We start from the raw sequence: 13,182 nt of genomic DNA, 5'->3' as shown, positions 1-13,182 counted from the left end.
TTATGAGATCAGCCATTATTACTTAGCTAAACAACACCTGTCATCAACTACATCTATAACTCTGCTTAAAGTTGTTAATCATCAATTCATATTGTCTTGGTGTGTTGTCTTGGTCTACCTCATTTTGCACGTTCTATATTCAAATTATGATTCTGACTGCTCAAAAGTCAAGTTCTTTAAGAGTTCATTACAGTCCCCCTCGTTTTGGCGTTGTAGTCAAAACCTAAAGGGTTAATGATTTGTTAAAATTTGTGAATGTGGTTACTGTTCATTAAATTTGTGTCCTGTTTCGACGTTATGATCCGTTTCCTAGTCGTCAATTACTAGTGCCAATTTGTTTGCTGGTCTTGTTTGTTTCCCGAACCCAGTTCTGATTTCGCATGATCTAACTTTTCCATCATTGCTGTGAGACAAATTTTCGACAATACCGACGGGCCAAATACCTCGTGGAGTCATGTCTTCCAATATCCAAACAAGGCTACCAACTTCGAGAGGCTTCTGATCTTTTATCCATTTGGGTCTCCTAGCCATTGTGGGTATGAACTCGCGCAGGAGTCGTGTCCAAAATTGATGTGAAAGGGTAATACATCTTTTCCAGTCCTTGTTGTAATCTTTAGTGATTGACAGTATTGACGGCAAACGTTTGTGAGGTCGACCGATAAGGAAATGATTAGGCGGGATTGGTTGATAAGACAAACCGTTGTCTGGGACGTAAGTCAAAGGCCTGCTGTTCAGGATTTCTTCGACTTGAGTTAGGAACGAGTGAAATGTTTCTTCGGTCAACATTTGAGAGCCAATCACTGAGTAGAGAATTCGTTTTGAGGACTGCACGAGTCTTTCCCATGCTCCTCCGAAGTGGGATGCGTATGGTGGGATGAACTTCCATTCGATGGTCTCTTTGAGTAATCGGTCACTGATTTCCTGGTGGTCGAATTGGTTTACTTTTGTAATGAGTTCACGAGAAGCGCCAACGAAATTTCTACCATTATCAGAGACAATGAGGTGAGGGTTTCCTCGACGGGCAGTAAACCTCAGTATCGCTTGAATAAAGGAATCAGTGCTTAAATGGTAAGCTGGTTCTAGATGAACGGCTCTCGTGGTAAGGCAAGTGAAGATGCAAGCGTATCGTTTTGGATACAAGTTGTCGCTGGCCTTTATAGCGAAAGGACCAAAGAAATCTACACCCGTATTTTGAAAAATAAAGTTTTCAGTATTTGGAATTCTAAAGTCTGGCAGGGGTGCCATTTGAGGTTGCAACGCTACTGCTTTTTGTCGACGGCAATCGAAACATCGGTTGATTATTGTTCGTAAGGTGGAGCGAAGGCTGATTACATTAAAGGACTGTTGAACAATGAAACGGCAATGGTCGAGTCCTGTATGTCCATTGTGGTTGTGAATGTCTCTAAGCATAAGAAAAGTTATATGTTCTTTGCCACTTAGGATTACTGGGGTTTGTAAGTTTTCTTCTAGTTGATTTGCATTGGCAAGACGTCCATTAGCTCTTATAACTCCGTCGTCGGAAATGAAGGGCAAGAAATTTTTTATTTTTGAGTGTGCTGGAACGGTTTGGTCTTTGCGAAGACAATCTAGCACTTCCTCAAATGAGAGTTCTTGAGATTGCCTAAGTAGATAAGTTTTGCTCATATTGACTGTTTTTATGGTCAAGTGGAAACTCTTCGTTGTAGTTTTGAGGTTGCTGATAAACAAAATTACAAATGCGAGAACGCGTTTAAGTTTTTCAAAGCTTGAGAACCGTTTTGGGTCAATGAGTGGCTGGTTTGCCCTTGAGAGAGCCATTGAAGCTGCTAAAGGGTAATTTGGCACTTTTGTCGGAGGCCAATTTGTTGGGTCATGTTTCAAGAAAAGTGGCCCGTTAAACCAACGACAATCCGGTTTGAACTCGTTTAATTTCAACCCTCTTGTTCCGTCGTCAACTGGATTCAAGACACCTGGAACATGACGCCAGTCTGATGGTGAAGTTGTTTCAAGAATTTCTGCAACTCTGTTTGCTACATACATTTTGTGTCTTTCTTTGGAGTTGTAAATCCACTGTAGGGTGGTTGCGCTATTCGACCAAAATGTCGTTTTGCTAATTGTTACATCGAGCTGTTGCTTTATGAAGAAGGCTAGCCGGACTCCGATAACAGCTGCTGCCAGTTCTAGTTTAGGTATGCTTTGCTGTCGAATCGGGGCAACTTTTGCTTTTCCCATTATAAAATTGATTGAACAAGTTGAATCTGTATACTCTGTTTTTAAATATGCTACGGCACACATTGCTGTTAGAGAAGCGTCGCAAAAGATATGAAGAGTTGATTCTTTAGGTGTCTTTTTCTCCTCGAACAGAAATCGTGGTATTTCGATGCTGGAAATGTTTCTGATTTCTGTCATAAGAGACTTCAGTGTTGCATCAAAACTGGTAGGTAACAGGTTGTCCCTTTGTTTTCCTAAACGCCAGACGTCCTGCATGATTGTTCTTAACCGCACTGTGAAGGGCGCAATAAACCCAATTGGGTCATAGATGGATGAAACACTCTTCAAAATCTTTCTCTGGGTGGGGTTCTCTAGGTCTACTTTTTTAAATGTTTTGCTGTTTATAACGAAAGAGTCTCTAGACACAGACCACTGTATTCCTAATACTCTCTCGGTATCAGTTGATGATGGCTGTTCGTCTTTTTCTCCGAATTTTGGAATAGGCGGTAGAATGGTAGACTCCTTTGTATCGTTAGGATTCTGGTCTTCTTTAGGGATTGACTTCATTGTTTCAAGTGAGTTGGAGGACCACTTGGTTAAATTGAAACCACCTAGCAAAAGTAAATTTTTCAGATCTCTTGAAATGGAAATTGCTTCTTCGACTGTGTCTGTTGCGTGATATAGGTCATCCATGTAAAAGGAACGTAAGACTGCCTTGGCTGCTGAAGGGTACTGCTGACAGTTGTCCTCCGCTGTTCGTCGCAAGGCGAAGTTACAACATGTCGGTGAACACCTTGCTCCAAAAATGTGCCTTCTAAATTGGAAGCAAATTATCTTTTCGCCTTTCTTCCACAGAAATTTTAAAAACTTTTGGTCCTGTGGTCGAACACCTACTTGCATAAACATGCCTTCAATGTCAGCAGATATCGCAACTTTTTTCTGCCTGAACCTGCAGATAACACCGGTCAAGTTTTGCATCAAGTCAGGCCCTGGCATGAGTTGGTTATTTAATGATACACCATGATATTTTGATGCTGCGTTCAAAACTTTTCTTATTTTTTGCTTTGTTAGGGTTAATGACAGGGTGATGCGGAATGTGCCAAATGTTTGGAGTCGTTTTATCTAAGGGAACTTCTTCAATGTAATTCTTCTTCAGATCTCCGTCGATTGTTTTCGTGTATTTCTCTAACAATTCCGGGTCTCTTTCTAGTCGCTTAACTAGGGCGTTGAGTTGTTTGAAGGCTAAAGTGAAGTTATTTGGCAGGTCGGGTTTGTTTTTCCATAAAAGCCCAACGTGGTATCGTCCTTCCTTGAACTCTACAGTAGATTCCAAAATGTCTGATGCGCGTTTATCGGTCTCTGATTTTGTGACGTCCTTATTGGACGGCAACTTTTCAACTTTGTACCAGTTGAGTACTTCGTTATACAGAGTGTCGTCAATTTCGCAGCACTCTGTAGACTCACTTTTGACAATTTGAGACTGGCATGTTACTGCTGAGGGCAGATCAGTTTTCCCTGACGCAGTCCATCCAAGTTCTGTTTGAATAGCTCTTGCGGTATTTGGAGGACCATAGTGAATCTCTCTAGGTGCAATGAGATCAAAATTGTCGCATCCAATCAAAATAGAGATTTGATTGATGTCAACGTCGGGGTATGAAATATGTTTCATGTGATAAAATTCCTGACACACTTTTTGAATCCATTCTAAATTATATTGGGGAAACTCTATGTCGGCCGAAAACTGAACGTCTTCTATATCAAAAGTTTGATTAGAACTCATTCCTTTAATCGAAAGGTTAACGTTGGTGAATGACACACTTTTTGTTCCATGGATTCCTTTGTGCAATTCTGTGTGTTGGGTTTTTTCGTCAAGAACGATTCCAAGTGCGGAAGCAGTTTTCGTTAACATCATTGATACGACGCTTCCATTGTCCAAAAAGGCGTACGTGTTTACTGACTTACCATCCCTTGAGAGTGTTACGGGGAGTATCTGAAGGAGTGCAGGACGTTCTGATGATCCAGTGGTACTGCAATGTGTTGAGTTCGCTGACTGGCTAGACTCATCGTGTAAGTGTGTATGATGACGTTTGCTACAACTTCTGCAACTCTGCGTAGAAGGGCACTCCTTTGAAGAGTGACCCATTTTCAGGCAATTGAAACAGGCTTTGAGTTGATAGATGGCGTCCCTACGCTGCTTAACGGACATGTTTTTGAATTTTTCGCACATGTATTTTCTGTGGTTGCCGTCCTCGAACAGACACTTTGAAGCTCTGCTGGTTTGAGGAACGTTTTGGTCTTCTAATTGTTGCTGCTGATTTCTAGAACTCTTGAACTGCCTTTGATGTTGACTAGGTTCTTTGTTAAATTTTGAAGTTGTCTGCATGTCGGAAATCTTGTCTTGCGTGGATACATATCTTGATGTTCCTTGAATTTGGTTTTGATCATATCTAGGGTGATTGTTCCCATATTGTGAACGATTGCTCCGCGGATTTGATGAGTCATTTCTGCCCAGCTTGTTTCGAGAAAAAGGTTCTAAATTCTCGAAGGTTTGAGCAGTCAAAGAGAGCCATTCGGCGAACTGCTCTAAGGAGGGAGATTCAATCTGATGTTGTGCACAATGTTTGCTCCAGTCAACTAGTTGACTATAAGGTAATTTCTGTATTGCAACTTGGGTATTCATCGTTGATTTGAGGTCGTGTTCGTATTCCAGGCGTGTAAAAGTATTCACCAAGTCGTTTATAAATATACTAAAATTGTCAAAACTTTTGGGTCGCTGGGCTGACGGGCTCGGAAACGATGCAAATTTTTCTAAGTAAGCATTTACGATGACGCTAGACTTGCCATACTTTTTCTTCAGGTCGGCTAGAGCTTGGTGATAGCATTGACCATTGCAACCGTAGCCTTTAACTAAACTCTTTGCTTGTCCAGTGAGAAGTGATTGTAAGTGCGTCATCTTTTCTGTAGTGCTAAGTGGCCTCGAGTCAATGACAGACTCGAATAACTGTATCCAATCTGTCCAAGTGAGGGGATTGCCATTAAAGGTGTCAAGTTTTAGTGTCGGGAGAGTTCCTGATGAGATCGGGGTAGTGATAAATTGTTGCCTATGAGTGTGATCCTGACAATTTGCCAGACCAAATGAGGCTTGATGTTGTGGAAACGTAGTTTGATCAAACAAATTTCTTGTGGTTGATGCATGGAAGGAAAAGTTTGATGTTTCTGTATTTTGAAACGTTGCCGGCTGATTGGAACTAAGTGTTATACCAGTTGAAGCTGATAAAGTTTCCTGCGGAATCTCTCTGTGTTCTGATTCGTTTTGTAGTGTTTGTTGTTGGAGGTTTGTTGGTAATCTTGTTTCTGTATCCGTTGAATTGTTGACAAGATCAGAACTGACTTTTAATTCTCTCCGAACAAAGTTAAGTTTTCTGCGGGAGTCGCGTTCAACTGCTAATGTCTCATCTAAAAACTGACAATGTTCTGATTCGTCTAGATTGAGTAGGAGAAACTCATTAGTCTTTTCTAGCTCAGATAGCAACTGCTGAACTTCCTTTTCTCCTTCTATGAACTCGTCGTATGGCAGATTCTCATCAGTTGAAAGGTCTTCGATCAGATCGTTTATGCTCGAAACGCAATATTTGTGAAAACTACGCTGACTTTCAACGGTTTTGGCAGGCATGGTGAACTTTTCTCTATAGAACTCTGTAGGTAAAGTTTTATCTTTTTACGTATGCTCAAAAGAATTGAGGCTGTGTTGGTCTATTATAATTTCTTGCGGACGATTTGATGTTGGTATTTGGTCACAAGAAATCCGAATTACTACGTTGAATATGTAAGAGGTCTTTTGACTTGGGGAGATTTGTCTTGCTAACTGACCGGTGGCACCTCACGGAACCTGGGGACAGTTAGAAGACAATGCTGTCTCTACCAGCTGACCAATGGCACCTCACGGAACCTGGGGACAGCTAGTAGAGATGTTTTGGAAGTAATCTGTTATCTCCCAAGTAGTTCAAGAGGCTACTCACAGAGCCTGGTGAACATTTAAGGTAAAGAGGATTTGTGAAATTTAAGTTGAAGTAGAAACTACCAGGTTGAGCAGATGCACGTACATGAATTCCGTTTACACTCGTAAATCTTGCTGTGACCACTGTTATTCAACATTACGTTATAATCCTTGTACAGAATCTTTTGTTTGATAAGGTGGTGAAGGTTTGAGCGACCACATTCGTTAAGGTGAAGATGATCTTTAGGATTGAAGTATTTAGCGCCTGATATATGCTGACTGATTCCTCTATACTTCCAGTTGACTGAGGGTTTGTGACTACGAGTTCTGTTGGACACTTTCTCGAGGATTTCGTTAACGGCTGCTGATCGCTGTTTGTTTTCGTTTCGTTCTGGTATTCCTATGAGGTATACTTCTTTGGTTCTTTCGGTCAAAAAATTTGCGAGTTCAATCAACTGATTTGCGATGTCAATTGGTGTTTTGTCTGAAGGTTTGCAGCCGTTATACAAGTCGTTACCGCCAATAAACAGTATAATTTTACAGTACTGATTGATAGGGGGAACAAAGTTATATACGTCTTTGATGGTTGCGCCGGGAAGAGATACTATATTCAGGTTTCCAGATTCGAAATGTCTTCCCTGCGAATCTGTGATCAATATGAACTTCGTTTTCGAAGACTTGAAAAGATGATATCGCATGTCACATACAATCAGTGGACGTCGAGACAATAAGTGAGTTATGATGTAGAGGAAAGATTCTGGGTGCTCAGGTGAAGTGGATTTGGGTTGCTGCTGTTGGAAATCCTAGTTAGCCAGGAAAGCTGCTGCAGAATGCTGCTCTTGGCTGGTGGCTGCTGGTTGGCCAGGAAAACAAGGCTGGGGAATGACGCTTGCCGTTGCTTTCTGCTGCTGGGAACCCTGGTTCTCCAGTAAAACTGCTGCACAAAGCTGCTGTTGGTTTGTAGCTGCTGATGAAGAATCCTGGTTGGCCAGGAAAACAAGGCTGGGGAAAGACGCTTGTAGTTGCTTACTGCTGCTGGGAACTCCTGTTAGCCAGGAAAACTTCTGCAGATTGCTGCTGCTGGTTGGTAGCTGCTGGGGGGAATCCTGGTTGGCCAGGAAAAACTAGGCTGGCGAATAACGCTTGTTCTTGCTTGATGCTGCCGGGAACCCTGGTTAGCCAGGAAAACTTCTGCAGATTGCTGCTGCTGGTTAGTAGCTGCTGGTGGGGAATCCTGGTTGGCCAGGAAAAAATAGCTGGGGAAAGACGCTTGTCGTTGCTTGCTGCTGCTGAGAACCCTGGTTAGCCAGGAAAAACTTCTGCAGATTGCTGCTGTTGGTTTGTAGCTGCTGATGAAGAATCCTGGTTGGCCAGGAAAACAAGGCTGGGGAAAGACGCTTGTAGTTGCTTACTGCTGCTGGGAACTCCTGTTAGCCAGGAAAACTTCTGCAGATTGCTGCTGCTGGTTGGTAGCTGCTGGTGGGGAATCCTGGTTGGCCAGGAAAAACTAGGCTGGCGAATAACGCTTGTTCTTGCTTGATGCTGCCGGGAACCCTGGTTAGCCAGGAAAACTTCTGCAGATTGCTGCTGCTGGTTAGTAGCTGCTGGTGGGGAATCCTGGTTGGCCAGGAAAAACTAGCTGGGGAAAGACGCTTGTCGTTGCTTGCTGCTGCTGAGAACCCTGGTTAGCCAGGAAAAACTTCTGCAGATTGCTGCTGCTGGTTGGTAGATGCTGGTGGGGAATCCTGGTTGGCCAGGAAAAACTAGACTGGGGAAAGACGCTTGTCGTTGCTTGCTGCTGCTGAGAAACCTGGTTAGCCAGGAAAAACTGCTGCAGAATGCTGTTGCAGGTTGGTAGATGCTGGTGGGGAATCCTGGTTGGCCAGGAAAAACTAGGCTGGGGAATAACGCTTCTTCTTGATAGATGCTGCTGGGAACCCTGGTTAGCCAAGAAAACTTCTGCAGATTGCTGCTGCTGGTTGGTAGATGCTGGTGGGGAATCCTGGTTGGCCAGGAAAAACTAGCTGGGGAAAGGCGCTTGTCGTTGCTTGCTGCTGCTGAGAACCCTGGTTAGCTAGGAAAAACTTCTACAGATTGCTGCTGCTGGTTAGAAGATGCTGGTGGGGAATCCTGGTTGGCCAGGAAAAACTAGGCTGGGGAAAGACGCTTGTCGTTGCTTGCTGCTGCTGAGAAACCTGGTTAGCCAGGAAAAACTGCTGCAGAAAGCTGCTACAGGTTGGTAGTTGCTGGTGGGGAATCCTGGTTGGCCAGGAAAAACTAGGCTGGGGAATGCCGCTTGCGGGTGGAATTGCCGAGTGACCGGAGAAGTGTGGTTTGGGTAGACTCAACTTTGGTTGGGGCGCCTCCACTGCCTGGTTGGGGGTGTCGTCCGAAAAACTACGGGGTTTAACCTCTGGTGATGGGTTGGGTAGACCAAAACTTTGCTGGGGTTCCTCCACTCCCTAGTTGGGGGTGTTGTCCATAAACCACTGGGTTCTACCTCTGAGGGTGTGCTTGGTAGACCGAAAGCTGGCTAGGGTTCCTGCGCTCCCTGGGTGGGGGGTGCCGTCCGTAAACCACGGGGTTCAACCTCTGAGGGGGGGTTGGTTTGACCGAAACTTGGCTGGGATTCCTCCACTCCCTGGTTGGAGGGTTGCCGTCCGTAAACCACGGGGTTCGACCGCTTAGGGTGGGTTCAGTAGACGGAAACTTGGCTGGGATTCCTCCGCTCCCTGGTTGGGGGGTGCCGTCCGTAAACCACGGGGTTCGACCTCTGAGGGTGGGTTGGGTAGACCGAAACTTGGCTGGGGTTCCTCCGCTCCCTGGTTGGGGGGTGCCGTCCGTAAACCACGGGGTTCGACCTCTGAGGGTGGTTTGGGTAGACCGAAACTTGGCTGGGATTCCTCCGCTCCCTGGGTGGGGGTGCCGTCCGTAAACCACGGGGTTTGACCTCTGAGGGTAGGTTGGGTAGACTGAAACTTGGCTGGGATTCCTCCGCTCCCTGGTTGGGGGGTGCCGTCCGTAAACCACGGGGTTCGACCTCTGAGGGTGGGTTGGGTAGACCGAAACTTGGCTGGGGTACCTCCACTGCCTGGGTGGGGGTACTGTCCGTAAAAAAAAACGGCGGGGTGTTAGAAAAATATTCGAAAAAATAATGATGGGGGTGCTATGGCTTTGGACTTAGCTTCGAGTGTTGGCAGGCTGCAGTCAAGGGTTCGTGCCTTCTAACGTGGGTGCGTCATGTCATCAACTACATCTATAACTCTGCTTAAAGTTGTTAATCATCAATTCATATTGTCTTGGTGTGTTGTCTTGGTCTACCTCATTTTGCACGTTCTATATTCAAATTATGATTCTGACTGCTCAAAAGTCAAGTTCTTTAAGAGTTCATTACAACACCAAAATGCCAAAAAAAAACAAACTTTGTGAAATTATGTTACAGAATTTGCAATGACGAATGATAATTTTATGGTGTTGAAAGCGTAATGTTGCTGATAATACAGGCAAAGATTAGTCAGCCCGTGTGTCATAGGGTCATAGGGAATGGATGTTCGTCATTAGAATATCCGTTAACGTATTCAGTTCTTAAATAAACTTTCCTCATTTTCAGGGGCAGTTAATTTAGCTCAATTTGTCGTTTGTCTTTCATTGTCATTTCATGTTGTTCAGTTAGTAGACAAGAAACTGTCTGTTAATACCAATAAACAAATTCTGATTTCCTATTTCATGTGTGAATAAACCCATAATATTGCTAACTTCCTCTTGGACTAACTTTATTTCATCTTTAGTTTCACTCTTCTCATTTGTGCTCAGGTAACTCAGTTGCCATTCAATTTAGTCAACTGCTTTTCAAAAGTAAGCTTCATTACAGAATAGCCATTCGCGTCGCGAATGCTCAATTCCTGAAATGGAATTAAAACGCAATATCTCTAGTTTGGCAATCGCACCGCATTCGCCTAAATCAGTTAAAACAAATAGAATTGTGGCTCAAATGGCTAATAACACAGTCAATAAGCACTACATGGCGCAATCAGCAGTTGCTTCTCGAAAGACTTCTCTCCACATTGACGTTTTCTGGGAGAAGGCAACCATCACACCACCCGTTTTGTGGAACAAATGGACGCAACAGTTGAAGTTGGCATTGTTGGCTAAAGATGGGATACAATTGGAGACTGTGCTCAATGGGCACACAACAACGGTTACATACCCATCTGATCTGGTGTACGAAAAACATGTGGAAATCCATACCAAGGCGACTGAACGTGATAAAAAATTGGCAATAGAAATTAAAGGTGGCGTGGTAAAACAGATGTAAGAAAATCGACGAGATAGATATCATGTGTGGCGATAAACCTTGGGAGCATTGTGAGCAGAAGGCATCATCACTTCTCTATCTCGTTATTGAGACAGAGGGTCGTCGTATTTTCAAGAGCAAGCACCCGCTCCTCCACATAGAAAAAGAGCCGATGAAAGAAATTTGGCGTGTGATGGAAGATACTTTCATAACCTATGACCGCTTCGTTTTATTTCCATCAAAACAACAAAAGTTGAATCTGCGGAGAGCTTCGATGGGAGACTTTTAGAACAATCAGAAAAATGTAGTCTGGAGGATGAAGAAACAACATTAAATTGAGACATTTTCATTCATAACATGTTAGATCATGATACTTGAACAGAATGTATCGCCAACAGAAGCTCTTGTTTATGCAATCCACACGGAGATGGGGGCCTAAAAACATCGCTCAATCAGTAAATTTTGTTAATAATTTCCAGGGACGAAATCGCAACACGAATTGCAAGCAGCAAAAAAAGCCTTCACTCGATAACCAATTAGTCCCCAAAAGTATTAATACACTGGCATTTGTGCTAATTTTCGTCAGCGTTGGAGCCATAATCATCGTCAAATTCGCCCCACAAACGTTAAAAAATGCGATAACCGTGGGGTTACGGGACAATTCGCCAAAAATGCCGCAAACCTAAAGTGTCACAGGCTCAGACGTCAAACCTCAACAAACAAACGTCAATCAGATTGACGCAACCATCATCAAAGTGATGATGAGGAATCTGTTAACTAAATACCTAGTTACCAACAACTCTATGATCAAGTCTACGACTCCATTTATGATAGTGATTCTGATGACTATGTAGCAGCTATTTCTAGGGATACTGCAAATCAACTTGAACCCCTTAATGCGAGAATTCAATTTGGAAAAATCGTAGCAAACCCAGTGATTGACTCCGACAGTGTATGCAGTATCATGACACGGACTCTGGCTAAAAGAATTCTCAAAATTACACCATCCGCACGATCGATTACTACAAAACAGGATAAAGATCTCAGAACATTTTCTAACGAGCCGATAACAGTTTTGGAGAAAGTTGCAACTACGGTCACTTATAGTAATTGTATTTGTGAAGAAACAACAAGTTAAAAGGGGTGAATGAGTTAACCATAATAATAAATTCACATTCAAAGTAAAACAGACAGACAATCCCGTCGCACTTAAATCCCTCATTTGGTACCAAGAGACACGTATTGAAATCAAAGTTTCATCAAAAGATTACAGCACAGCATCAAAAAGGTCGTTGAGTCTCAATTAGTCTTCAACCTAGAGTTACAGTTGAATTAGATCTCCTACAAAACGAGGGACACATTGAAAAGTTATCCAGCTGCTCTGACGAACACTTTATATCACCAATAGTAATCGCAGTAAAAAAAGGTCAATCAATAGAGTTAGCCTTAGACTCTAAAGTTCTCAAATCAATTCAAAAAAATAAATACGAAATGCCTTACATTGAAATTTTAATAGACTCATAATCACAACATCTTACAAACACACAAAACGGTCAACAAGCATATTTTTCAACAATAGACCTTAAATATGCCTATAGTCAATTACAACTACACAAAGTTACCGCTGAACACTGTAATTTCAACATCATTTTTGGAAAATCCACAGACACCTATAGAATTAAAACTGGTTTCTTCGGTCTCACAGATATACCAGCTGAATCTAAAAAAGCAATGGATTACACACTGGTAGGTCTCCAAAACACTTATTGTTTTCTCGATGATATTATCATCGTTAGCACGTTTCACCAATTGGAAAAAAATTGCAGCTATCTTAGCTATACCACCAACATCAACATTAAAACGTTTGAGACTTTTTCTTGGATCAGTACACTACAATAGTGAAATTATACCGAATTTTGCACGCTTGGACTACTCCTTAAAAAATCTATAAAATTCAACTGGACTGAAAGGCATGTAAAACATTTCAACATCCTGAAAGAAAAAAAGTGCTTCAAGCACTGGAAACAGTAACTATAACCACAAACTGGACGATCGAGTAAGGTGTGATGCATCCCGTTCCGGTCTCGAGGCGGCACTTAAGCAAAACGCTCCTAATTGTTGGAAACCGATATCGTTTGCATCACAATTTATCAATTCTACATAAGAACGCTACCGTGTCAACAAACACGAAATATTGGGAGTTGTTTGGGCAATTGACTATTTTAATTACTATCTCAACGAAATGGATCTCACTGTAATAACCGATCACCGAGCTTTAGTATCAATCCTAAAAGAAAATCGATGAAAAAATCATATATTTGCCGACTTTCTAGATGGATCGACCATCTCCTTCCGTATAATTTCACGACTGAACATATGCCTGGTGCAAAAACGGGCCTTGTAGATTACATTTTTAGAAATCCTTTTGCCATAGCTAAAAAATTTCTTCCTACGACAAAAATTTTGTGGTAGCAACGATATTTAAATTTTGGAAACTATTTGAACACTTTATTAAACATAAACCACAAAAATTACAAAAATAGATAGTATTCTAAACCTAACCTTTACAAAAGTCAAATAGGTCAGTTGCACCGCAAAGACTTAATTTAATTCATGCCAATTCACAAATTCTGACAAAGGCATTTGCATCGCTTTCACCACCTCAGAATACTTTGTTACCATTCGTATCGCAACTGACACA

At 42.5% G+C, this 13,182-nt stretch overlaps 1 protein-coding gene across 1 annotated transcript; it reads right to left on the bottom strand.

The window, feature by feature from the left end:
* Positions 1 to 309: 309 nt before the first annotated feature.
* LOC142349193 (uncharacterized) lies at positions 310 to 3,186 on the bottom strand. The gene has a single exon (XM_075400604.1). It carries the CDS (start codon positions 3,184 to 3,186, stop codon positions 310 to 312), a length of 2,877 nt encoding a protein of 958 aa, XP_075256719.1.
* Between the last annotated feature and the right edge of the window lie 9,996 nt (positions 3,187 to 13,182).

The sequence above is a fragment of the Convolutriloba macropyga genome, chromosome 11, assembly GCF_964194025.1.
Source record: "Convolutriloba macropyga chromosome 11, txConMacr16.3, whole genome shotgun sequence".
Classification (NCBI taxonomy): domain Eukaryota; kingdom Metazoa; phylum Xenacoelomorpha; order Acoela; family Convolutidae; genus Convolutriloba; species Convolutriloba macropyga.
This window is presented reverse-complemented; position numbering and strand designations above follow the sequence as displayed.